Genomic DNA, 26,614 nt, shown 5'->3' on the forward strand with positions numbered 1-26,614 from the left:
GAGATGTATCCAGTTACTCACCAGTTACTGCTCAGATGAAATTATATTCTTACAATGAACAAAGCTGGTATTAGAAATAGGTGCAAATAATTACAGAAGAACCACAGAAATTACTTTTTAGTTCAATTAGGATTTTTGACAGATATTTGTACCTAATAATTCTAGGTTGTATAGAAATGAAAAGAACTTGCAAGAGTGGAAGTATTTAAGAACTTTCTTAGTGGAAGATAAATATGTAGATTTGTCTAATAAACCATTGCTTTTCTGCTAAATTAAAAGCTAAGTGGCCAACTAAATATTTATAAGCTTTTGAGATGGAAGTGACTCAAGATATGTCTACATTGGAATATGTTTCTGAGTTATGACTCATGTATTTGTGGGTGGATTTCAACTGAACCTTTCTTGACAGTATGTGATGCTGTGCAGTACAAGGCCCATATTCTTTATATTCTGAGCCCATTCAGTGTTGAAGCTGACTGGATGTAAAGGGAGGTCACTCCAGAGCCTGAAGGGTGCTACCATCTGTAGATAATTGAGGAAATGGCTCCTATCAGATTGCTGAGGACTTTCCCTTTCCTTTCCCTTTCCCTTTCCCTTTCCCTTTCCCTTTCCCTTTCCCTTTCCCTTTCCCTTTCCCTTTCCTTCCCTCCCTCTCCCAAATCCAGAAGGATTATCTGTGTATCCAGAGGAGAAGCTTCTTGCAAGTTTGTTTGTTCAGAACTGACACTTGCTTTGACCTTGACTGTCTCTCCAGTCTGTTTTGCCCTGTAACTCCCCAGGTAATTAGAGATATGCGTGCCAGTAATTCCATTGCCAGCACGTGGCCTTGTGTTTCTGGTGTAGCTGTAGCTGTGGTAACCCCACATCATCTTGTGGATCCAGGATGATTGAACCCAAAGCAATCAGACATAACACAAAGGCCAATAAATTGACAAAAAATAATTAATATAACAGTATAAGAAAATATGTACCACAAAGATTAAAACACCACCTAACTGCCCCAGAAGTCAAGAGAAGATACCTAAATCAGAGCACGGGAGCAAAGCAATAATGCATTCAGGATAATTCCTTTATTTCCAGGGTCCTATCTCCCAGACAAACAGAGGTGATGTCTATATTTAATGGTAGCTCATTAAGTATTTTCGTTCCATCAATGTATCCAGCTGGTTTTTGAGCCAAGCTTCCAGCATCCATACTGCTGTATTAGATCACACAGCTGGGGTAAAGAAGAGGGAAAAGAAGTTGATGAAATGCTGTTGGTTTGGCTTCAGTTGAAAGAGGAAACCACTCCACTTGTATGCAACATCCTTCTCAACAGCAATTCTGAATCTACAATAATCACAATGGCAGTTGGCCTTTTATGGGCTGTGTCTTCACTGCCTGGTTCTGCAATGCTTCTTTTTGCAGCCTGTCCCACAGCTGACAGACACTAACCCTAAACACAAGCTGTTTGAACCTTCACTTCCACTCCATGGCTTTCTTGGAATTCAGCCACTTGCTTCTCTCCTGCTCTGCCATTCTGATGACTGAGAATAAACTTGTTCCATGTGTGACTCAGTCACGATCTTCTCTGTATTCCAGAGTGGTAGGAATTCACCATCCACAGCCTTGCACGTTCCCTTGCCCATTTTCCATCCCTCAGTCCTTTCTTAGAGATCTGCTTGAAGTGATGGGTTTGCTCCCTGTGCTGCTCCACGCCCAGCTGTCCTGGGAAGAGCTCCTGCAATTTAGTGTTTCACAAAGATGAATTAAAATTTCTGTAGGAAAAAAAAAGATACATTAACCAGATATCCAAGGTGCTTTTCTGGCAGCAAGTAGCTTGATGTACTGCAGATAACATACCATGCCAAAAAAAACCCTGCAAAATGAAGAGCTGAGCATTGAAAGTGGGTTTGTGAATCAGCAATAGACTCAGAGAGGGTATAGAGGAGTAAGACCTAAGACCTTAAAAGAGCCCAAGAGTAGAAGTATGAGGGATGATGACCCATCAGTTGATTGCACTCTTCACGAGGAGGCCAGAGTGCATCTCCCATGGAGCAGGAAGTTTCACAGCTGAGGCTCAGCTTGTGCCTGTGCAGGGAGAGCAGAGGGGTCAGAGCTGTACCATTGCCAAAGCCCTTAGTGCAGCCATCGTGTATTATTAGCATCTGTAAGTTACAGATGGCTGAAACTTCTTCTGCAAGAAAGCCTCCATGTCAGATGTGCTTTTATGTTACTGTAAGTCAAGTACATGAAATCACTGTTAAAATTATTGCCAACTTAAAGCATGTATTTTTTAATAAATGCAGTCTGCCTGCTTTTTACGAGGCATTGTTTTATTGTAACCATAAAAACTTCAATTCCCTCTACCTAGAAGTTCATCTTTTGAATTACACTTTTCTAGTTCACTCACTCTGCAGTCAGTCAGCTTAATTTGTAACTTGTATAGATTTTCTGCCCAGCAACAGCAAAAGGAAAACATTCAACAGAAAAAGATGTCGTACCAGAAAGAGCGCAAAACCTGGCACTGAAACTGAGGGGCAAATATGCTGCTGGAAGCATTTTTAGGTTCTTAGTTGCCCAGTTTTTAATCTGAGAGTTCCAAATCATAGGAACAGAAAGGGGCAACAAGATTTGAGGGGACTGGACAAGACAATGCAGCACTGCACATACTTTTCCATCCCAAAGTGCCAGGGTGTGGTTTGGAAACACAGAGCCAGGATAAATGATTATACGCTTTGCTAACTCCAGTGACCTCATAGCACAAGTATGTGGGACAACCTCTGGCAAAAGGCCCTTCTGCTTTATATAGGTTGCTTTCTGAATTTAATTCTGTAAGTATATGGGGTCCAAATAATGAGTTTGTTTAAATAAGTACCAGTTAACAAAGACGTTGCATTGAGCACCTTTAAGGCCTTACATCCTGTTTCAGTGTATCAAAACTTAAACAGACTTTTACAACCAGAGCTGGAGCAAGGTCAAGGGTGGAGGGGGGAGAGGGGATGAGGGGCTCTCAGTGGTGCCCTGTGACAGGACAAGGAGCAATGGCCATAAAGTAAAACACAAGAAGTTCCACCTCAACATGAGGGTTAATTTTGTCACATCGAAGGTGGCAGAGCACTGGAACAGGCTGTTCAAGTAGTCTGTGGAGTCTTCCTCTGTAGAGACATTCCAAGCTCACCTGGACGCGTTCCTGGGTCACCTGTTCGGGGTGACCGTGCCTTGGCAGGGGAGCTGGACTGGATGATCTCCAGAGTCCCTTCCGGCTCTAACAATCCTGTGGTTGTGTGAAGGGAGGGCGGTGACGGGGGGTCGGTGGGGGGCTGAGGAACCGAGGCGAGGTGGTGAGGGCTGAGGGGCTGTGGCGGGCTAAGGGAGGTGGTGGGGGGCTGAGGCGGCATGAAGAGAATGAGGGACCGAGGCGGGATGGAGGGGACTGAGGGACCGAGTCAGGGCGCTGCGGGGCGGTGATGGACCGAGGCGCTGAGGCGGGATGAGGCGCTGAGGGACCGGGGTGCGATGAGGCGTTGAGGGGACAGAGGGGAACCAAGACGGGTCGGTGTGGGACCGAGGAGGGTCGCTGAGGCGCTGAGGGAGGGAGAGGGCACTGTGAGGGACCGAGGCGCGTGGCTGAGGCCCTGAGGGAGACAGGACGGTGAGGGACCGAGGCGGGTGGCGGTGGGATGGAGAGGGCACGGTGAGGGACCGAGGCGGGTGGCGGAGGGATGGAGAGGGCACGGTGAGGGACCGAGGCGGGTGGCGGAGGGACGGAGAGAGCACGGTGAGGGACCGAGGCGGGTGGCGGTGGGATGGAGAGGGCACGGTGAGGGCACGGTGAGGGACCGAGGCGGGTGGCGGAGGGATGGAGAGGGCACGGTGAGGGACCGAGGCGGGTGGCGGTGGGATGGAGAGGGCACGGTGAGGGCATGGTGAGGGACCGAGGCGGGTGGCGGTGGGATGGAGAGGGCACGGTGAGGGCACGATGAGGGACCGAGGCGGGTGGCGGAGGGAAGGAGAGGGCACGGTGAGGGACCGAGGCGGGTGGCGGAGGGACGGAGAGGGCATGGTGAGGGACCGAGGCGGGTCGCTGCGGGGCGGGGGGCGGTGATGAGCGGAGGCGCTGCGGACGCGCCCCCTTCCCGCCCCTCCGCTCGCTCCCGCCGCCTCTCGCGAGGCCGCCCCCCCCCCCCCCCGGCGCGCGTCACCGGCGGAGCGGACGGGGACAACATGGCGGAGCGGCGGCGGCACAGGAAGCGCGTCCAGGTACCCGAGGCTCCCCCTCCTCTCTATCTCTCCCTCCCTGCCCGGTGGCTCTCCCTCTCCGTGCTTAGAGGGGCTTCCCCCGCGGCCTTCCCGCCCGACGCTGTTGCGAGGTGGCGGCTGCGGGCGGCCCGCGGTGAGGGAGGAGAGCTCCCCAGTCCCGGGCCACCGGGAGCCCCTCAGGCCGGGGCCGGAGCCCGGGATGGCAGGTTCTCCTCAGAATTTTTTAGCAGATTGGTAAACGCTGTGAAAACAGAATGGTGGAGCTCAAAGTAGGAGCGTTTCGTGGCTGAGGGGCGGCCAGCGGGGCCCCCCGGCACATCAGAGGCGCCCCCGCTTCATCCCCATGGGCTCTGCGCCCTCAGAAGTTCTTCGTCTCTCCATGACCAAAAAATGACGTTTGGAGCTGTTCCCCATTTTTAATCGCCGTGTTATATTCAGGATCTCCCCCGTTATCAGTGTCGAACAATAGCTTAGTGCGGGTAACACCAAAACAGCGGGGAGCTGCACCTTCACCCAGCGTGTCCGGCCCGGGGATCGTAAGCAGAAGTGGGACAGATGGTAAAAGCATCTTAAAGGCAAACGTGCCCCAACCAGGAAGTGATGCGGGAAGGAAAGGAAATTTGTGTCTGGAAAACATAAACAAACAGGCATGCCTATAAATAGACCTAATCAGCTTTGAGATCGTGTTAAAATGTAGTGATAATTGTGTGGTGACACTGAGAGGCAAACTGAGGGCTGCTTCGGTGTTTTCACTTACCTGGGAGCCCGGTATGTCGAGGTGTAATTTTTACAGGGAGTTCTACAGAGTTTTCAGTGCATGTTTTGGGCGTACTTACAGTATCTGTGACCCTAACGCTTGTTACTGTTATATGTTATCAACACTCAGTTAAATAGTGTTTGTTTGGGGTTTATTGCTCTGCTGTAAGAGCAGATAATATTCACGGGAGAGATCACAGAGCCATTCAACAATGGATGCTTCATATGTCACCCTTCTGCTTGGCTGCCCTCTCTCCTTTCTCATCCTTCCCTTTCCCAGCCCACTTTCCCTTCCCCCAGGAAGATGGAGATCTGCCTATACCTGTAAAGGTTCCTTTTTGCCCTTTAATTCCAATTAGCGAGGCAGGGGGAGAAATGCAAGGAGTCATTAATCAAAATCTTGTTGAATGAGCCCTATCCATCACAGCATTCAATGAATTATTGCAAAACATCACAGTATTATTCTCCTTTTAACATTTTTATAGGTTGTCCCTTTCCAAGGATGACAACAGCACTGTAAAGCACGCATCAAATCAAATTTAAACATAATTTAATGTTTGTATTACACCCAAGGCTGTGGTCTTGCAGGCAGTTAAGCACATACTTAATTTCCAGCCTGTTAGCAGTAAAAGTATTTCCCAGATTGTCAGTAATTAAATCAATGTCTGGGTTTTAAAGCTTAAGGTCGTGGCCTAAATTTGTGATATAATTATGCAAATAAATGTGTATCGTCATAGGTTCCTAGTGCAGGTCAACAACAATGGGAAGACAAGACAGTGGACAAAGAATACTGGTGAATGCCCAAGGGGTGTTCTTAATTGGTCAGTGAATAAAACAACTCATGTTTCTCTTGGGAGTGGGTTTTGGATTTCATTTTTCTTAAGCTTTTTGAACTTCACTGGTATATTTGCAGTGTGATTATCATGTTTTTCAGGCTCATGCTGCAAATGTCTTCTTTTAAGATGAAGTGTGGGATTTTTATTCGTAGGTGCTTCAAGTGTTCTAGCAGTGTGTACTTAATTTAAGGTGATGTTGCTCCCCTAAAGAGATTATTAATTGTTCTGCATACAAGTCTGACATCTGAATACCCTGTATTTCTTGACAGGAGTGAGGTTCTTGAGAAAAGCTGGTGTTTTTAGCTGTGGATGAGGCTGATGTAATGAAGTTCAATTAGAAAAACCATGGGTTCATAACCTGGGTTTGGAATGAATTTTTGTAGGATTTTATGCCTGCCATCAAGATTAGAATCATGGCAGTTAGGTCAGATAGCTAGACATGAAAAAAGGCTCAGAAATAGTTCAAAGTTCTGTCTAGCCTGCTCCACGTTTCCCATCGGAAGCAGTCACAGGAAGGATGTGTTTTATGGAATGCACTTTCATCAGAAGACACATTGCCCAATGTGTGTTGCATCGCTTAAACTCTTCCTCTGAAAGTTACAAAAGTTGCAAAAATTTTGAGTTCAGAAGTTTGAACAAAGACATTTCAGAGGCAAATTTCTCCAAGTGTCATTCCTGATGGTAATTTAACTGTAATCAAAACGGAGATTAATTCAGACATGCAGTAGTGAAGGGAGGCTGGTCTGTAGGATGGAGATTGCTTACCCTGTGGCTCCGACATGATTCAAATGTCTGAAATCAAGAATGCTTGCTGTGTATTAAGGACTTACTGACAGAAAAATAACATATGTTTGCTAGTGGCTAGTTTAATCTTTTTATTTTACACAAAATACATCTCAATAGATGGGAGATGCCTTTGAATGCCTGTTACTCCAGCAACCTGATTAAAGCTACTTCATGTCTTGGAACTATATTTTTTTCCATATGTGTCCTGAAATATTCACTTAACCACAAAATGTTCAGTGTTGTTTCCTTTGGGCCGGGTAACACGTGGCACTGTGCTGGCAGCTCTGCAGTTTGACTGTTAAATAGGAATTAAGTTTTCATTACCTTGGCTGCATTCCACATGCACGGTTTTAGTCTGCCCGTGTCAGGTTTTGGGCTGATCTTTGCGTTGGGATTAACAGCACTTGGTGTCGCACCTTGTTGCTATGTCCTGCACTCCAGAAATGTTAATGCACATAAATACTGCTCCTGAAAAGAGAGAAAACAGCTCCTGGGCAGTTTGGGGGTCAGTGTCTCACTGCAAATTGATGGCTGAGGTGGCATCAGTGCCATTAGTGACAGGTACTTTCCTTGTTGACTCTTTTCCTGTGATTCAAGTTCTGAGATTCTCCTGATGAAGGACATCTACTAATCATTAACTCTTGTAGCCTGCAGTTGTGTCCTGTTATGATTTGGGTTCTGCTGGAAGGAAGATGCACAGCTGCAGAGCTGCATTGCTGCTCCTCTGCTGCAGTTTTGTGTGAATGACTCTGAAAAGGATCTGCAGAAAGGACAATGCAATAGTTTTCCACTAATGCATATTTTACTCCAGCTTGGCCATTTGGCTTAATTTTCTTCATAAATTCTAGTAAAGATGAGTGGGATGATAACAAAGGAGACTGGTTAAATTATGTCTTTGAAAGCTGAGTGGTATTAGCTGATAGAGGAGGAAGAAACAAAGATCAAGGGGACAAAAAAAAGTAGAAAAATGGGAATTAAAAGTAGCAGCCTGAGTTGTCATTAAAACAAGAATCAGTCTTTCGGAAATCTTGAGCTACATTTTTGGAGGTGGGAGGGGAAAAAGTCAAAACAGCTGGCCTGGGGTTGGAAGGGGACTAAAGCTGGCATGTTCTGGCCTCAAAATACTATTCAAAATACTGTACATTGCTCCTTGGGTCTGTTTTAGAAGTCTGTATGTTTACAGAGTTCTGTATGTTTTGCTCAAAAAAATTAGCAATGGTTAATAAAAAGAGGGAAGAAAACAGATACTTCTGTTTTCATAGGATATGGACTGCCAAACATCTGCTAATCTTTTTCTGTAAAGAAAAGTTAATGTTTTGTGGCCTGCACATGGCCACAAAATCCAGAAGAACTGGTTTCTCCACATGGCTCTGCCACAGTTCCTTTTAAGAGAGAGACCTGGGGCAGTCCTTGTACTGGTCATCAGTGCAGGAGTCGGGCAAGTTTATGTTTGTTAGTCACTGAAGAAAACAAGGATGTTCTAAGAGCAAGTCCTAACACCCAGGTGTGTTTGTTTCCCCCTACCCACTCCAGTCATGCCAATTTCTGTGCTTTTTCTTTGTCTATGGCACGTTGGTTTATTTTAGGCAAAGTACAACTATCTCAGCAGCACCCAGTACCCTGCCACTGAACATCCACTCTGAGATCCTGACAGTCAACAGGGAAGGGAAAAAGATAATCCTACAGTTCAGCCCAAGCACTTCCAGAGAAGAGTGAGCTGATGCAGTTGTAGTCTTTATAATGAGGTGTGTGGAATGGAATCTGGGCTGACACAGTCGTTTTTGATGTAGCTTCTCAGCTTGAAAAACAGGCACCGCATGATAAATATGCTTAAAATTCTTCTTTTCCTTATCTGAAAACTGTATCAACTATTAGGCTTCAGCAGTCTGCTTTGAGGGATGGTGTTCTGAAAATCTGAGAGCAAAGAAATCAACTAGATATTGTTTCATTGAAATAGAACAATTTTGATGACCCTTTTGAAACAGAGGAGCATAAATCCTTGTAATGCTTTTGGGTGCACATGGAATAACTTGTCTTGCTAGTGACACTCATCATTTACTCTCTTCTGATTTTCCAGAAACCCTGTTTATGTTACCAGGTTGTGGAAGGAAATTGGCCTGTCTTGGGTCGTACCTGTCTTCTTGCAACTGTGACTCAAAGAGGGAATGAAATGAGTGCAGTTTTCAAACCAGAAGTGTGTTCTGCCCTTTTGTCATCCACTGAGTGTTCCAGGAGCAGGAAAACCTGAATAAGTCATGCTTGGGTAGAGCTGAGGGGGAGAATTCAATGGCTCAGTTCAGATGTTATTTTGATGTGTTCAGGCCTCTCTGGTGCTGCAGTCCCAGCTGGGGGTTGAATTAACTGGGAACTGCAGCCATGCATTGAAGTCCAGAAGGGACTGTGCTGTACTTTGATTTGGGAGATAATGGTAAGTTTGATTAGGACTTTCCCTTCAGTGAGTCTGGAAGGTCCCTGGGTTTGATTGTCCCTTTATGAATTCATACAGGGCAGAATTCTGATTGAGAATTATTCTTAAAAATTTAAAATGTCTTTGCATTTCTAGCAAGTCACTAGGCTGAGCACTGCTTTTCCTGTCAGCAGGTGGAGTTCTGTCTAGACAAGTAAGAAATTTGGTTTGATTTTATTTTTAATGGCCAGAGTTTGTAAGTCACCAGGGATTGTAAATCTCTAAATTGTACATGCTGTCTAGTGACAACATGGGCTACTTTTAAAAACTAACACAAAATTTGGTTGAACTGCAACTTTTAAAAGTTGTGCCTAGGGTAATGAACTTGCCATTGCTTTGGTTGACTTCATTTATTGATGGAATATATTATTTTCTGTCAGCCATTTATGAAAATATTTTTAACAGAAGCCTGGCTCTGCAAACAAAGGGATGAAAACAGGATGAAAAATGGGGATTAAATTGCAGGGGACACTTTTCTCAGAATGAGCTCAGTTAAACTGTGGCAGTCTCTCTCTCTGGGAAGGTTTTTTTGTTTGGGCTGTTATGAAACTATCCCTCATGGACAAAGCAACAGAGAGAAAGGAGCAATAAAAGAAATCTCCTGGTGCCAGCCCCTGCCTGTGTAGTGCATCACATGACCCAGCAGGATCATAAATATTTTAGGAAGAAGGAGAAAAACCACCTTAGCAGAGGAATTACCACTGATGAGAATATCTACAGTTTCTCTGTCTGTTTTACTGTCCGTGCTGTGAAGAACATTTGCCCTGTGAGTTGTTCCAAACTTCATTTGCTGACAGGAATTACTAGAAAAGCAGTGTTTCACACACAGTCTGCTGGAGCCTTATCCCATGTGGCAATGATGGGACACAGTCAGTTGTTTTCTTTCAGTGCATTGGAACCCCTTTTGTTGCTGTTCAATTACTCTGGTACCAAGTTTGGTGGCTTGGTTTGATTTACAGTTACTGGTATAACTGTACCATGTAAGAGGGCCTGAAACCACAGAACATAATTTATGTGCATACATGCACTGTCAGGGAATAGTTTTCTTATCTGATGTTCAATACAGATTTTTTAAAATTTAAAAATTAAAAAAAAAAGGATTGAACATGCAAAAGGAGGTAATAACTATTTGAGGACTTTTAGGATCATCTGGCCTAATTTGGGCACGTTTTTGAAACTACCTGGAGAGTAAGCATATTTCTGCTTTCATGTGGAGGATTTAGACTTTTTAAAAAAGTCTCAGAACTAAGGACTATGGAGTTTTTTGGCCACTTGGATACCTTGTGTCTGTATTATTCTCTTCAAAAGTCTCCTCAGACAGTAAAAGCAACAATCTCCTCTAGAAGGATACTCATTAACCAGTTGGTTTTGGAAGTTAGCTGTTGAAAATTAACAACTCTTACCATCTGAAGCTTTTATTCTGGTGTAAACACATCTATTTCACCTTGCATTTCCATTTAGCATGCTGCTTGTGATACTATGATTTAACATCTTAAAAGCAATAATGGAGGTTGTATATGTTTATTGACCTTTAGGAAAATTAGGTCTTTAAATAGACTCTGAAACTTTTATTCCTGTAAATGACCAATCTGATTTGTGGTTGATATAATCTATTTCTTCAGGCAACATGAGAGGAACAGGTACAGAAAAGGCACTGCAGTGTGGAAAGCTGTCCCATGTTTCTGTGTTACTCATCCACAAATAACAGGGGGGGTTGGAGAATTAAACCTTATGGATTGAAAGAATTTACAGAAAATAATTTTGAGGAACTTAGTGTAAGTCAGTTTAATATCCCAGCCTATGATTTCTTCCAGATATATTTTTGTGAAGCAGGAACATTACAAAGTTCTTCCATTCCCTGCTTGCAAATATTACACCTTAATTTTACATAACTGAAAATGCCCATCTCCAAAATGCCTTATACATCTCAGAGTTCTGTTACCTCTCTGCAGGGTGGTAAAAGCACAGAATTTGTGAATATGTGCAGACTTCTCATTAAACATTGGTTTTGATGTTCAGATTTCATCCTGCTGTGCTTTTATCCTGATGTTCTACTCTAGATTGGAAGAATCTCTTCAAGGGTACTCTAAAGTCTCATTCTGTAGTTGTGCAGTGGGCAAATAAACTTTCTAGCCAAATCTTTCAGCTTCTTTTCAACATGGTTTTCTCCTTCTCATGAAATCTGAGCTGCTCTGTGTTGAATGCCTACGTTGTTGTCATTTCATACACACTCATTCCTCACTCTGCTTTTTCTTTGTTCCCAGCTTCACAACTGTTTCCATCCCAGCTGTGTACCTTAAGCAGCTTCCCATGTGCTGCTTTCCTCTTTGGCCTTCCTTTAGTTTGCTCTTTCTACAGATCTGCTAAAGGAGTTTGTCCTCCTTACCTTCAGTTCATCTGACTTGAGATTTGTTGCTTTTTTTCTTCCTGTAGACAGAAAGTTCTCAGGAAAAATTACTTGACCTATTTTCACATCCTTTATGTGTTATTTGTTATTTATATATTGCTGTGAAATAATAAAGACTTTGCAATATCTGATTTTTTTAAGCCCAAATGGGTGAATTTCTTATGTGTTTAAACTGTATTAATAATTTTTGACTTTTCCCACTGTAGGAAGTTGGTGAGCCATTCAAGGAGGAGAAGGCTGTTGCTAAATACTTGCGCTTCAACTGTCCAACAAAATCCACCAACATGATGGGCCACCGAGTTGATTATTTTATTGGTAGGGCTGCTTTGAATTCAGGTTTCTTCTAACATTGCACTTGGAGGGTGGGAGAGGCTGTTTTATTTTTATTAGTAGTACTTTATCTAATAAGTACTGATCGTGCAGTTTGGTTTTGAAAACTTATCTAGGTATTAGGAAGCCATAAAATTAATCCCACTAGCCTGGAGTAAATGCAATAAACCTTTTACTCTGTGGTTTAAAGGTGTGTGATGTCCAGAGGAATATATTTCAGAATAGTGACAAGTCTTATTTGAAAGGTTGAAAGTATGTGGAACATCACCAGAACAGACTGGTCATTGTGGTTCAAGGATCGTAGACTAAATGTTAAAAATAATGTTAATTTGAATGCATTTTAATTCAATTTTTTTTCCTCTAGCTTCAAAAGCTGTGGATTGCCTCCTGGATTCTAAATGGGCAAAGGCAAAGAAAGGAGAGGAGGCTCTCTTTACAACCCGAGAGTCTGTAGTTGATTACTGCAACAGGTATGACCCAGGCTACCTCTTCCGTGTCATGAATGGCTGTAGTTGTCCAGATGTCACAGGTATTTAGGAGCCAGTGTAACTTGGGCTTCGTGCATCCTAAAACTTCAGTGGTTGTATGCAAAAATAATGATTGTAATGATTTATATTGCTGTGTTTGAGGATGGAAATGGTGCAGTTTCACTACTTTTGTTCCCAGAATCCTCTCAGGCTTTCACTGCACTGCTTGGGGCAGCAAGGTGAACCAAAGGAGTTTCTTGAATTTTGCCAATATTTGAAGTTAGTAGGGTCAGAGCTCTCAAATCTCTCTGTCCTTGCTGTCTGAGGAACAGGATTCTCTACTGCTCTTCCTGTTGGGAATTCAGCTGTGTTCCTTTCAAGGATGTTTCTGGTTGGTGACGACCTTAAGAATATCAAATACTACATGCTGCTGCCCTGCTTGCCATATATTTATATCTTTATATCTCCATACATAAATACATAATATATGCACTTGCAATAAGGTCTGTTTGTAGCTGACAGGAAGGGAAGACTTGGCATAGGTACCAGAGTTTCAACAGAACAGTTCTGTTTATTGTGCATCACTTACCAGTGATCTTGATGAGCTGTATGTCCACTTCCTTATTTTTGCTATGAAATATGTTGACATGAACTTGAAAATAAATATTGCAGGAATTGCACTAATGGGAAAGATAATTAAATGGATCTGGTGGGTTGCTGTATCCTACATCTTGTGTGTTCATTTATATCTGCAAAATGCTGCCACAGAAAAGTAGAGTTTTTACCCAGTTTTGAACAGATGAACCAAAAAAAGCAAAGCAACAGGCAAGACATGGGATAAGTAGGTCTGGAGTGTGTAGCTGTAAATAGAGCAGATGATTGTGACCTTGCCTTTCAGTCATGCTGGTCATGATTGTGTTAGAGAGATAATCTAGAATGGTGTCTAATAACATAATTGAGTGTAAATGTTGTTCTCACAGCTGCACTTAAATGAATCATTTAACTTTTTTCATTTTAAGACTCCTGAAAAAACAGTTCTTTCATCGAGCACTGAAAGTGATGAAAATGAAACCTGACAAGGATACAAAGAAAGAAAAGGAAAAAGGAAAGACTGAGAGTGGGAAAGAAGAGGAGAAAAAGAGCAAGAAGGAAAGTGGCAAAGATGAAAAAACGAAGAAGGAGAAAGAAAAGGAAAAGAAAAAGGATGGTGAAAAAGATGAGTGTAAGAAGGTAAATACTGTGTGTAAGAGAAGAAACAAACCTGTAACAAATATATCAGAAGATTGTTAACATTGCACTGGCTCAGAAGTTGATTATTCTAAAATATGTCATGCTTTATTTTCCCGTTTTCATCTCTAAAATATGCTGCTTTTTTTTTCTTTGTTACCTTTTGAATTTGTCTTATTTTGGTTTAGGTCACAAAAGAGGCTTCAGTTGGCCTTTGTGTACCTTGTCATCTTTTAATGTGGGCTGAGTTACTCAAAACCTGTTTCTCTCCATGGCAGCAGGCAGGGAGGCTGTGTACATCAGTTACCATAGAATGAGACATGTGCATGTGACCAAACATCCAAACCGGTGCAGCTGCACCAGTGAAACAAACAGTTTTGCAGTGTTTGGTAACAGGAATGTTTGGAATGTCACATTTGGTATGTGGGGCCTGTAACTGGCTGTGTAACAGTGCTCCATGACTGCCTGCATCCTGCTTCCTTGCACTTGAGCTTCCACCTTTAAACTACTACTGCTGTACAGATTTTAATGTGGTTTGGGTTTGTTTTCACTCCTGATTGGTTTTATTACTTATTTATTATTAGGAGAACAGAATTTCTAAAATGCTGTGAAACTTCAGGAGAAACTTGATGAGTGCATATGGTGTTTCTTCTACATACTGTGCTCTGAATCAGTGAGAGTTAGTAGGATAGTGGTCCAAAGATATTCCCAGTCAGACATTCCTAAGTGAAATAATGGCACCTCTAGTGAGAGTTACAGTCTGTCTACAAAGGTTTGGCTGTCCAGAGAAACCTAAATGGTGAATAAAAGAGTTATAAACAGGACAATCCCACTGCAGTCCCAGCCCAGTGTAAGATTACCCAACCCCTGAGGTACTGCAAAATGCTGATGGTGAAAGTAACAAACTCCTCCATTCCACTGTCATCAGGGGAGGTACATTATTAAATGTATGTTAATTTTTAAACTAATCATTATTTATTGAACAGATATTTAGTGGATTATATAAACCAGTGGGTAGGAACTTGAATGAAACACAGGACCAAAACCACAAAGTTAATTTCTCACAATGCAGTAAGCAAAGAGAAGCAAACAGGAGACAGAGAAGAGGAAGCACAAGATCCAAAAAGAGATTGAGGAGGACAAAGAATAAATGGGCAGAAACTGATTCTGCCAGGATGTCCCTTTGGTAAATATGGCACTAAAACAGCAAATAATTCTAACAAAGTCAGTGATGGTGAAGTGTTGTTCCCTGTTCTTGATCCCTGTACAGACTTTCTGTTAATATCAGCCCAGCTTTGCTGGGCATTTGATGACAGTGTAATCCTGAAGTCATAGTCTAGTCCTTAGACACTAAAAATGAGATTTCTCTTTACTTACAATTTTCCTTCATTTTTGAGGTACCCAGTTGATAATAAATAAGAACAGGAGGAAATAGAGTATCTTTACTTAAAAAAAAACAAAAAAGTGTGAACATGATCTTAAGTTTGTGAAGTTACTAGATTAAATATATTAACAGATACAGTAAATTAAATTAAAATATATAGTAAAAATAATGTACAATATTAAATATAAAATTTAAAACATCATATTTTGTAATTTTTGTATATAATTGTTTGTATGTGTATTTTAATATATAATAATTTTTTAATATATTAGATATCAATAAAATATTTATGTTTGTCCTCAGGATGACACCCCAGGAACACCCAAAAAAAAGGAAACTAAGAGAAAATTTAAACTTGAACCACATGAAGACCAAGTTTTCTTGGATGGAAATGAGGTAAGATTTATAGGTGCTTTTCATCTTCGGGTGTCACCATGCTAGTGTCAGACAATACCACAATTTACTGGATTTCTGCAAACTCCTTCTTGACACTTTTAAAAAAAAAATTAATGGCAGTGTGGTGGCTGATCTTGAAACCAGATTTTCAGATACTTCAAGGAGGTTAAAGACTGGTAAATAGAGGATAGTAACTTTAAAAAAATCCCAAAGAAAACTTCCTTACCAGTAGTTGAGGTGTTGGTGGCCGTGAGGTGAAATGTTTGTCCTCGGGGTGGATTCAGGGGCTGGTGGAGCTGACCCTGCCTGGGACAGGAGGGTGAGACAAAGACTCCCGAAGTCCCTCCAGCCCAACTTATCCCACAGCCACTGCCATGCCAGAATTGTTCTAAGCCAAACAAGCCTTCCAGGACACCATGTTCAGTTACAGGAGGGGAAATAAAAAATAACTGTCTGGCTTTGTGATCTGAGCAGACAGGCACCCTTTGGCATTCCTGAATGCTCATCCTGGCTTAACCACTGAAATTGTGGCCTTAAATACTTCCATGTGCTTTGTGGTTCTGGAAGACAAAGAACTTAATTATTTACCAGCTCTGTAATGTACAGAGTCACATTTGTACTTCTCAATTTTGGGATAAGTGGTAAGTTTTACTGTGCTGTCTGTGGCTGTACTGGAATCTCCCCCAGGATTCTTGTGTTCCTTTGGTTATAAAACATACATGGCAGCAAATTCTGTAAATAAATCACTTGTGCAGAAAATGTGCTTCCCCTTTGTATCTTGATTTTACCTTTCTCAGTTCTCCTACACTTGCTTTGCTCAGTTTCATCCCATCTCATGTGGAATCACACCCAGCTCTGATCCTCCCTGTCATCTTCACATGAGGTGCCCAATCCAAATGAGGCTGCAGCACAGTATCTGCAATACCACAGTAGTTACTGCTTGTCTTAACATCAGTTACTTCTCTGTTTATTAATGAGCTGACATTTTTTAACAACTATAATTCACAAGAGCTTTTTTTAAGTTGTAGCTAATTTAGAGCCAATTCTTGTGTATTTGCATTCGAGCTGAGTTTTTCCCTTCCCTTCATTATTTTGCACTTACAAACACTGGATATCACACCCTTGTTGCCAGTTACCATCTTCAGCTTGCTTGGGCTCACAGAACAGCTGACTAGCAACAGCTGCACCTGAATACAGTTAACTTTGGCACCCTGTGGGAAGCAGAATGTTAAATATTTATTGCATCACACAAAATCACCGCTGCCTCCCAGGTGCCCTTCTGCTAGTTGGTATTGACACATCTGCAATGAGGGTTGCTGGTTTCTAGTAACCAGTAGCTTCTTTTCATAGTTAGAAGCTCAGATTGAAACTGTTTCGTTTGCTAAGAAAAAAAAACCACAGATTTTTCTAGTTCAGAAAATCTTGCACTTTACCAAGAAGTTTTTCATTTATGGCTGAGCAGCTCAGATTGAAATGGATCCACAGTTCTCACACAGACATTTGGCTCTGAGAGTTGCAACTGTAGACATAGAGGTAACAGTGCTGTGGGACAGAGGGTACAGGGCCACTGATCTGAGCCCAGCACAGGGCCTGCAGTGAGCATTCCAGCTGCCTCCTTTGTTCCAGGTGTGCAATCTCTGTGTTTTCTTTTCAAAGGTCACAGGACTTTTTGTTTCCACTTAGTGGACTTAGGAAACTTAATTTTTGCTTTTTTTTCTTTTGCTTCATGCTGAACAACCTTGATTCAGTGATATTTCAGAATCTTTCATTTTCCCATCAGTTCTGCTGTCTGATTGTTTTTCTCAGGATAACATCACCTGTCAGTTACCCTTCCTAGGAATCACGACCCCTTGCCCTGACCAGGTGCTGACCAGAAGGCCTTTTTCTCAGCACCAAGCATTGCAGCCTGGCAGTGAGTGTTTGGGTGAGGGAATACAGGAGATGTTTATCAGAGAGTTTGTTCTGAGTGTAAACTGTGTCATTTCTATTGTAGGTCTACGTGTGGATCTATGACCCCGTTCACTTTAAAACTTTTGCTATGGGACTTGTACTTGGTAAGTAGACACAAGTTGTTCATTTCTGTTGCCTTAAGCTAACCAGTGAGTTGTCCAGTGGGCAAATGTGGGTTATGTAAAAATATGAAATATGTTATGAGTGATACATTTCTGACCCTAGAACTTGTATTTGTGTAGAATTACACAAATCAGCTAATTTTATTTTAAATCTAAAATAGTATAGATGTTAACTGAATCTAAGGCACTACTATGAATGAGCAGTAAACCTGGAACATCTGTACATGTACCAGGAAAAACTAATGATGCTTCTCGTGCCTCTGTCCTGCCCTCCCTGCTCAGTGATTGCCGTCATAGCCGCGACCCTGTTCCCGCTCTGGCCAGCCGAGATGCGCGTCGGTGTTTATTACCTCAGCGTGGGCGCCGGCTGCTTTGTCGCCAGTATTCTGCTCCTGGCCGTCGGTGAGTGTCGGCAGGCGGGGTCTGAGAGGCCGGAGGCACAGCCCGCCTCTTCCCCGAGCTCGGAGCTGGGCGCTGCCGCAGCCGGGTGGGTCTGTGTGCGCTTCCCTCCGGCCAGCGGGTGTCACAGTTGTGCCACGGGAAGAGAGAGCTCAGGCTCGTGTCACCTGTCGGTGTTTCCTGTGTAGTGCAGATTTGTTTACTGCCTGTGTTTAAACAAAAAAGTGCAGAACAAACCCAGAACTGCACGCAGAAACATTGAGAGGCGAGAATGGTGTCACCAGGATTTTAAAGCTTTCTGTGGCAGAGGGGTTGAGAGCTGAATGAGAGATAAGATCCATGGTTAGTGGGGTGGAGGAGACACAGTAAGAACAAACTACTCCACAGAGCTGTTGTGGAATGAGGGGTTTCTTCCCAGCATCCCCCAGTCCCTGGCTAGGCATGGGCATTAGCAGTGAACATCTCTTACAGCATGATTGTACAGTGTGTGTGCCTATAACAAAATCCAAACTTTCCCTTGTTTTCACACAGCTCGCTGCATCCTTTTCCTTATCATCTGGCTCATCACTGGAGGAAGGCATCACTTCTGGTTCCTGCCAAACCTTACAGCAGATGTGGGATTCATTGACTCCTTCAGACCCCTGTACACACACGAATACAAAGGACCAAAAGCAGACTTAAAGAAAGAGGAAAAAGCAGAATCCAAAAAGCAGCAAAAATACGACAGCGAGGAGAAATCAGATAGTGAGAAGAAGGAAGAGGAGGATGGAAAAACAGAAGCCACAAGGAACTCGGGAACAGACGGCTCAGGAGGAGAGCGACATTCAGACACTGACAGTGACAGGCGTGAAGATGACAGGTCCCAGCACAGTAGTGGCAATGGAAACGACTTTGAAATGATCACAAAAGAGGAACTGGAACAGCAAACAGATGAAGGGGATTGTGAGGAGGAAGAGGAGGAAGATACTGAAAGTGGGCCTTCACATGGAAAATCATAACTCACTGTGGTTTGGGACTAAGTATGTGCAAATGGTTGGATTTTCTTTGTTGGCTGATCACCAAAACATAGACCATACAGTAGCATCTTTGTTTGCTGAAATATCTGTGTTACCAAACAGTTTTATATCTAGTTCCTTCATTTTTTTTTAACCATTAACTTGATTACTCGGTACTATGTTAATCATTAATATCCATTTACAGAAGTTTTATCAATTTGACAAGTTTTTTATTGATTGATAGATTGCCCAGATTGTCCTCAAACATACTGAAAAACATCATTTTCTGGTACTTGCATAACTGGTCAATTAGTTTAGCTTCTCAAACTTGCTTTTGTAAACCAGGTAAAAGTTGAATGACCAAATCTCAGATTATTCCTAGTTATCCTCATCTGATAGTTAGGTAAAGCCCTTCTTAGCCCACAGCCTTCTTGATATTTTTCTTGATTTTGTTTTCAAAAGATTATGAGAACTTTCCTGAGAAAACTAGTTTTAGCAGAAGCATTTTGCTGACAGTAGAGGAGCTGGTAGTGCTGAATTTGGCCTCAGTGTTCTCTGTTTCTCCAGCATGTTTGCCAGCAACTGAGGAAATCCAAACTGGTTTTGTGCATCCAGTGCAGAGAGAGATGTCATCTCCAGCAGGTGAAGGAAGCAGCATGGTTTGGAAATGATGGCTGTTTTCTTTCTCCTGCTCCATCATAATTTAAAAACAAATGTATTCTGTACATAATTTACAAATAAAGCAAACCATTTTCTTTAACTGCTACTTATTATTTAGAGATTTGATCCAGCATTCAGTTTGTATTATTGAAGCCATGTTGTGGTGTATCTATCAGAGAAATGCAAGTCGAGAGGACCTCACGGAGTATTTGTGTATGATTGATAGCTGTTCCACAGAAGCTTTAGTTTTGTGCCAACATTCCATGTATTTGAGTAAATTGATCTTTATTAAATGAAAGCAAACACCAGAGCTGTATGGATGCCTTAATGTTAAACCTCTCTGTACTCTGGAACTGGAGTAGTTTTAAGCCGAAGAGGCAGGAGAGTGTTGGTCTGCTCGCAGAGCTGGGTGGCTCAGAGCTGGTGTGAAATGACCATTAGTAACTTGTGTGTAAAGCCCTCGGAGCAGCCGCTGCCGTGTCTCCCTTCCCGCTGCCTCTGTGCAGGACGGACTGGAGGTCTTGGCTGACTGAACATGGAAGAAGTTACAACTCAGCCTCTTTCCTCTCAAGGACTTTATAGATTTGATTGTCTTCCCAGCCCACTCAGAGAAGATGAGGGTAAGAGAATTTGTTTTCCTATCCTAATTTGCTTCCCATCCTTCCAGCGTCGGCATTTTGGATGAAGATACCAATTTTTCAGATTGTGCAAATATATACATCATCATGGTTGCATTGATAAACAATTCATGGATATGGTGTATTTGCTTCTTAAATCCTGAATAGTTACTGCATAAGGAAACAGATAAATTGGATCACTTTTTTATTAATATAGCAAAAAAATTAAAGGACCCATTAACTAAACAGATTGACTCCTGGCCACTTGTGTGTTATCACTGATTAAAGGGGCTAACGAAATCATGTTGTACCTGAGTGAGGTGTGCACAATGTGATGGGGAGAGCAGAGCCTGCACTGGGGCATCACAGGGCAGCCAAGCCCTGGACAGGGTTTTAAGAAGTTAATGCAGTGGTTTTCAGTTATTTCAAGTACGTTTCCTCCTCCAAGTGAAATAACATCTTCAGGGCCATGCTGAGCAAATCAAGAGGAAATAGTGAAATAAAAACTCAAATGTTGCCATTTGTTCCCTGTTCAGGGGGTGTGTACCCCATGCCAGCACTGCCCACTTGGAGGGAGGTGTCTGGATCTCAGAATTAACCATCAGACACTTGTGCTCTCACCTTGACAGAGTTCCAGGCTCCTGCAGCCTAGAAATTGAATTGGCCTTAACTGCTCACTTGATCTGCTGTGAACAGCTCTGATCTCTGAGGTGGGGTAAGAAAGATCTGCTCAGTGGTTAAGGAAAGAACTTAATGACTCATTACTGTAAGCTTGTTTTCCTAGAAATATCCCCCAAGTACTTCTGAAGCATTTTGGAATAACTTAATGAAAGAAGTGGTTACAACATGCCAGTAACAGTAAAATTATGAGTGGACTTAAGCTAACATGACAAATGCTTCCAGTCCAAAGAGAAAATCACAAAAGGACTTGGCCATCTTTAGATTTTTGTATTAGGCATTTCAAAGTTCTTGATAATTTTAATTTTTAACTTTGAGAGTTTATGGTGACCTCATGAGAACAAATTACATATATTTAGTGAAAAATTACTCAAATAACTACACCACTAAAATGTCCTTCCTGCAATAAAATTTTATGGTGGTCTTATTCCTCCCAGTATAATTTTCTGGGTTTTTTTCTTTGCAAGAAGATATGATTACTCCTATATATTCTTTAAAACTAAATAACTACTGGTAAAACATAAATGAGTATTAATGCAGATCAGTGTTTAGTAGGGATGTTACACTCAGGTGTGCTCTGCTCTGGTACAGATACAGTAAGCTCGGCTCACCTGTTGGGTTCTGGGGTTCTTAAACAGGCAGCTTTTTCTCTAGCAATTAAGAAACAATAAAAATTATTATTTTATGATCTTGCTTATTTCTCTATCTGTAGAAAAGTTACAGTACTGGGGAGATGATAAGCAATTCTCAAACAGTAAAGTATGCTCATTGCAGCAGATCAGGGGAAGCATTTATGTTCCCCTACTGTGGATCACACAGCAGATTTTTCTGGTGTTTTGTGTAAAAAATAGGAGATAGATAGATAGATGATAGATAGATAGATAGATAGATAGATAGATAGATAGATAGATAGATAATAGTTATTTTGGCCTCTTTCTGTTTGAAATAACACTGACAAGCTCTCTGAGCATCGTACTGCAGGAAGAAGGGCAGATAAAGAGAACTGGAGAATGTCTCAGTTCTTCAGTTTGCTCTCGTTACACTTTCCCAGGACTCAAGAGGGGTAGCAGAAGCATCTGCCCCATGTAAACACTAAATGTAGACAATGTAAACATGAACTGTAGAAATGGAAAACACCTGCCAGGCTTAGCTTTTCTGTTCCTTCCTGCAACCCCAGCAGTTCTCACTGTGGCACTGAGCACTCAGAGCCTTGCCAGGGTTCTCTGCAGCTCCTCTGAGGATGTAATTCTTTCCTAACGGGGTCACAGGGACAGCAAAGCAATGTTCCAGCCTCACAGCTGGCATAAAAAGCCCTGAGCATCAGAGAAACATCCTCTTCCAGCTGCAGGGGATTGACTGGCAGCAGTTGGAAGCCCTGCCAGAATCCCTCCTGGACCTGTTGGCAGAGTCAGTTCAAGTCAGCTCAGTTTTCAGAACAATCCTCTTTCCTCTCCTCTGCCCTGCCCTGTGCCTCCCTCAGGCAGCTGCTGAGCTGGGCACCCCTTGCAGTGTCCATACCAAAATTTCTATTTCTGACTCCAAACATAAACAATTTACAAAATAAAATACATGTGAAAAATGCCTGGAAAAAATAGAACTGTGGAAAATGTGTCAGTATGTGCATACCTGTTTCCCTCTCTGGAGAGGCCATGGTGAGGACAAAGACACCTTTTAGGCTCTGGGACACCTAAATCAGCTCTAGGTCCCCATGGGCCTGACTGAGATGACACAGCCCAGCTGTTTGTAACAGGGACTGATCCTTCCCCTCCCTCACATCCCCAAAATTTGCCTTATCCTGACTTAGATCAAATCTTCCAACAGGAGAATTCTGTACATATTATTTCCTTGAGTTCTAGAAAGGTTGCCTTTGCCTTACTTATATTTGAGTCTAAACTCTTCAAGGAGTTGTACTGGGGTAAATTCAAAGTAGATCCACAAATCTGAGACAGCACAAAACCAGAGCAGGAGACAGACTCTGGAGATAATTTCCTGCTCGCACTCAGTGCTCAGGACCTGCATGTCCCCCCTCTGCTCCTTCTACCTTTTGCCAGCTATTCCTTTCCCAGCTGCTGTGGGAAGGGAGGGCTGTATCCCTTATTCATTAGCTGACATTTCATCCAGCTACTTCTCAAGCATTTTTAAAGCCAAACCTTGAATCATGCATGTTTGAACACCATTCTTTGTTACACTCTTTGTATAAGAAAGTCTGTATCAAACATTTCCCAAGATCCAAAGCAGCTGAGATGCTGCTTCTCAGTGGTTTTCATGCAAGGCTTAGCACAAACAATAGTGCTGGACTCACCTTTTAGCTCTTGTTAGGAATTACAGTCTGTCCTGGGAAGGAGTCTCCACCTACTCGCCAGCACTGCTGTGATAGATGTGTTGACTTTTAAATACAGCAGAGACAGATCAATTCTCTTGGAGACCTTTAGTGAAAGAGTTGGTGACATGTAACTCTGCAGCCAGGCTGAGCCCCAGCTCACTCCAGGGCATTCCTCAGGCTGCTGAGGTATTTTGTCTAATGAGAAGGACTCACTGATTTGATTCTCAGCCTTTCTGATCAACCCCTCCCTATAGAATCAGAATAAACCAGGAGATTTTTAGCTGTTTTTTTACTGTCAGGATAAGCTGATGTTTGCAAAACACACAGATGCAAGGCATGGGACTCTGGTTTCTGACAAAATTCTACAAGGCCAAGGTACTTAATTGTTGAGCATCATTTCTGACTGACTCTGACCAAATCCTCCCCAGGGAGCAAGAGCAGAGTGGTTGGTGTGAGGTGGTCCAAGGCACTGTGCCCTTCTCACTCAGAGCACAAGGAGAAGGGGGAAACAATCCTGTCAGTGTAAGTGAACTGAGGCTGAAGCAGCTGCTGAATGTTTTCAATAGACTTCCTGGTAATGGCTGGTACAATTTCATTAGAGCTTCTCATTTTATTTAATAAAACATTGGATTATTTTATTTGTAATTCAGCAACAGGTGCAGGAAAACAAAAGGCACATTTCCTGATAGTGTCCACAAAGAGTCCATTACTTACTGGCTGACACAGAGGCATTTGCTTTGCCATGTGTATTTTTCTTTTTTTTTTCTTTATGGGAAAATAATGATCACAGAAAAAAAAATGTTTTGTGATAAAAGACTTCTGAGAGATGAATTACTTAGAGTTAGCAACAGCACTGTGCAAACGGTTTCAGTGCAAGTTGAATTAAAGAGGGAACAGTCCTGGGTAAACACTGATCCTGCTTTAGATAAAGATCAAAGATTTTCTGCAGGTGGTAACAACCATCAATCCTCATCACGTACAACAGAAGGCAAACACAGAAAAGGCTCAGCTTGTGATCCCTGGAAGTCCCCTGGAGCCTGGATCTAGTGAGGGATGGAGGTGCTTAGGAGGGAGACGCTGGCAGTTTATCTTTGCTGATCAATAAAAACACAGAGCAGAGCCCCAGGTGACTCTCACTGGCCTTCCCAGTAAATTCTCATTTTCTCTTTCTGACATGTGAGTGTTCAACCAGTAATTAGGCTGTTTGTAAGGAGTTAGAAGATGGGGTTTCAAATTCTTCACACTGAAGGTGAGATTGAAATTACATCTCCCCCCGCTTTTTAGCTTCCTTTTAAATGAAAGTGCCACAACAGAATTTGCTTAAAATTGAAGTCTACCAAGAAATAGTAATATACTAAAAGATTACAAAAGATTTTAGCTCTGCTTTGGTGTAGCAACACAAAGAGAGTTTGATCACACCCTGCACTCCACGTTTGCTTCAGTCTTAATTTTAGTTTTGTGTTACAGTGACCAGTAAACCACAAACTGGGTTTTTTAAATTACTGGTTCATGTAATGCAGTTTTTAGGGCCTTGCTTTTACCATCTTTTTTCCAGTTCCTTGAAAAAACATTTGTGTCAAAGACAAAAACCCACCAACACTGCAGTGACACCATGAACAGCAGGAAAGGTGACACCTTGTGCACATGGCAGGGACACAAACCAAGGAAATACCACTCGTGACAATCCAGCAGGGCTGACACCAGCTCTGTACTGCATTTTCTGGATTTTCTCTGAATAAGCAGAATTAGAATTCTATTTTTAAAAAGCCTTCAAATTAAAATTAAAATTACAATAGAAATGTGTTTCTTGCTCCTCAACAAGATCTTCCTGAGAACAAACTTGTTGCTTTTAAGATGATCACCTCAAGTGATCAAAGTGAAGATCCACCACATGTCTATGCTTTTAAAAGGTTCTTGAAAAATAAAACATCTCGCAAATGGGACATCAGTCAAGCTTTTTTTTCTTTAAAAGTAAATTTTGTTAAAAATGAAGTTGGTTAAATAGTTTACTGGTTACATATTCTATTAGTTAAATATTCCATTAAAATTATAGAATCTTAATAAACTCTGTCTCTGAGCCCTGCAGCCTTTCAGGACCAGCAGCTCCACAACCACTGGCCATTGCAAAACTCGGGCTGCTAATCCAGTGCTGACAAAGCACAAACCCTAATAGGGCATTAAACAGGCTCAGCTGGGCTACACCCAGTTAAAGGCACAGCCAGGGAAAAGGGGAGGATGCAGGCAAGGCTGTCAGAGTGGCACTCATCCCACAGACAAATGTGTTCCAGAGAATATTCCACAGGGACATTCCAGTGGTCCACTGCCCTGGCTGTGGGGCCATCCTCCTCCAGAGTGAGTCACCCCCAGCCCCTCGCTGCGAGTGGGAATGTTCATCGTTGTCTCTGCAGGAGTTCACAGCGTGCAGCTTTCCCCACACAAAATGCACCAAAATGCATAAAGATGCATTTATCTCCCTGTCTTTGCCCATGGGCTTGAGGTGTCCAAGATGCCAACATTAATTCCTCGAAACGCACAGAGGTGAGGTTTAAATTTACTCCTCTGCTCAGCACAATAAAGAGACAGGTGGCAATGAACTTCTGAAGCACAGCACGTCTCAAACAGGAAGAGCAGGGGGAAAGTAAAGACTGAGCTCTAACTGCACAGCAAGGAGGACAGGGCAGGGCCCAACCCCTGCTCAGTGAGGACAGTTTGTTCAATCACTGCTTTTTTCAGAAAATTTTTGTTAGATTTGAAATTAGAGGTAGTCTTTTTTCTTGTTCCTTTTTCCTAAGAAAAGGACCATCAGGAATCAGGAAAGTTCCTTTCCACTGAGTTGAACAACAGAACCAGCAGCAGGAAACAGCCCTGAAGAAGGAAGGAAGCTTCCATGCAAATATCTTAAACAAAAAACACAGAACCACTGCTTGAGCTTTTAATATACAAACAGCTTTTAGAAGAGATTCTCTCTATTATTTCCTGTACCCCTCTCCTCGAGGAGGAGTCTCCTGTCTTGTTTTTACACACAGCTGCCTCCATGCAAATATAAACTAATTCCTTAAACCTTTCTATTGCTGCTCACGGAGATAAATGCAGCCTCTTTAACCAAGCAGGATGGGCTCAAGATATTATTTAGCACATGGTGCTTGCAAGTACCTGCAAGTTTTCCTGTGAAGGAAGAGGCAGCCCTCATCCAACATGGAGTGAGCAGCTCCTGACTTAGCAAGGACCTGCCAGCACCAAGCCCTGCATTTGATTTCCAGGATATCCCTCTTGTACCATCATTTCTCTGGGATGGAAGATGAGATACAGCACTCAGGAGCAGAAAACAAGAGTAATCAGTGAGTTAAAAGCAAACTTTCAAACAAGCACACGATGGTGGAGGGGAAAAGGGAAGCTGAGAAGTAGACACAACACGAAAAGGGGATGTAATGTGGGCAGAACTGTGCTCTGTGGGCCCCACTGGGGAACTCCCCCAGAAGGCTCACTGAGCACAGAGCTGACACAATCTGGAGTTCACACACTCATTGGAATTTTTATCAGCAGAAAAAATGTCTAAACTGTCCCTATCCCCT

At 42.6% G+C, this 26,614-nt stretch overlaps 2 protein-coding genes across 2 annotated transcripts; one reads left to right on the top strand and one right to left on the bottom strand.

The window, feature by feature from the left end:
* Window positions 1–1,051: 1,051 nt before the first annotated feature.
* LOC128792941 (uncharacterized) lies at window positions 1,052–3,898 on the bottom strand. The gene is made up of 2 exons (XM_053951862.1): window positions 3,161–3,898; window positions 1,052–1,757 (listed from the first exon to the last, which is right to left on the bottom strand). The coding sequence occupies exons 1-2, from the start codon at window positions 3,378–3,380 to the stop codon at window positions 1,639–1,641; spliced, it is 339 nt and encodes a 112-aa protein (XP_053807837.1). The 5' UTR covers window positions 3,381–3,898; the 3' UTR covers window positions 1,052–1,638.
* A 66-nt stretch (window positions 3,899–3,964) lies between these two features.
* Window positions 3,965–20,287, top strand: SEC62 (SEC62 homolog, preprotein translocation factor). The gene is made up of 8 exons (XM_053951974.1): window positions 3,965–4,242; window positions 11,701–11,809; window positions 12,189–12,294; window positions 13,311–13,521; window positions 15,206–15,298; window positions 17,292–17,352; window positions 17,653–17,772; window positions 18,301–20,287. The coding sequence occupies exons 1-8, from the start codon at window positions 4,087–4,089 to the stop codon at window positions 18,765–18,767; spliced, it is 1,323 nt and encodes a 440-aa protein (XP_053807949.1). The 5' UTR covers window positions 3,965–4,086; the 3' UTR covers window positions 18,768–20,287.
* Window positions 20,288–26,614: the final 6,327 nt, after the last annotated feature.

This window comes from Vidua chalybeata, chromosome 10, assembly GCF_026979565.1.
Source record: "Vidua chalybeata isolate OUT-0048 chromosome 10, bVidCha1 merged haplotype, whole genome shotgun sequence".
Lineage (NCBI taxonomy): Eukaryota > Metazoa > Chordata > Aves > Passeriformes > Viduidae > Vidua > Vidua chalybeata.

Excerpts from the sequence above, each read along its gene's own strand:
- LOC128792941 (XM_053951862.1), bottom strand. The coding sequence starts at position 3,380 with ATGCCGCCTCAGCCCCCCACCACCTCCCTTAGCCCGCCACAGCCCCTC. Across the intron at positions 1,758-3,160 it reads TGACCCAGGAACGCGTCCAG|AAATTTTAATTCATCTTTGT; the intron begins GTGAGCTTGGAA and ends TTTTTCCTACAG.
- SEC62 (XM_053951974.1), top strand. The coding sequence starts at position 4,087 with ATGAGCGGAGGCGCTGCGGACGCGCCCCCTTCCCGCCCCTCCGCTCGC. Across the intron at positions 13,522-15,205 it reads AAAAAGATGAGTGTAAGAAG|GATGACACCCCAGGAACACC; the intron begins GTAAATACTGTG and ends GTTTGTCCTCAG. Across the intron at positions 17,353-17,652 it reads TGCTATGGGACTTGTACTTG|TGATTGCCGTCATAGCCGCG; the intron begins GTAAGTAGACAC and ends CTCCCTGCTCAG.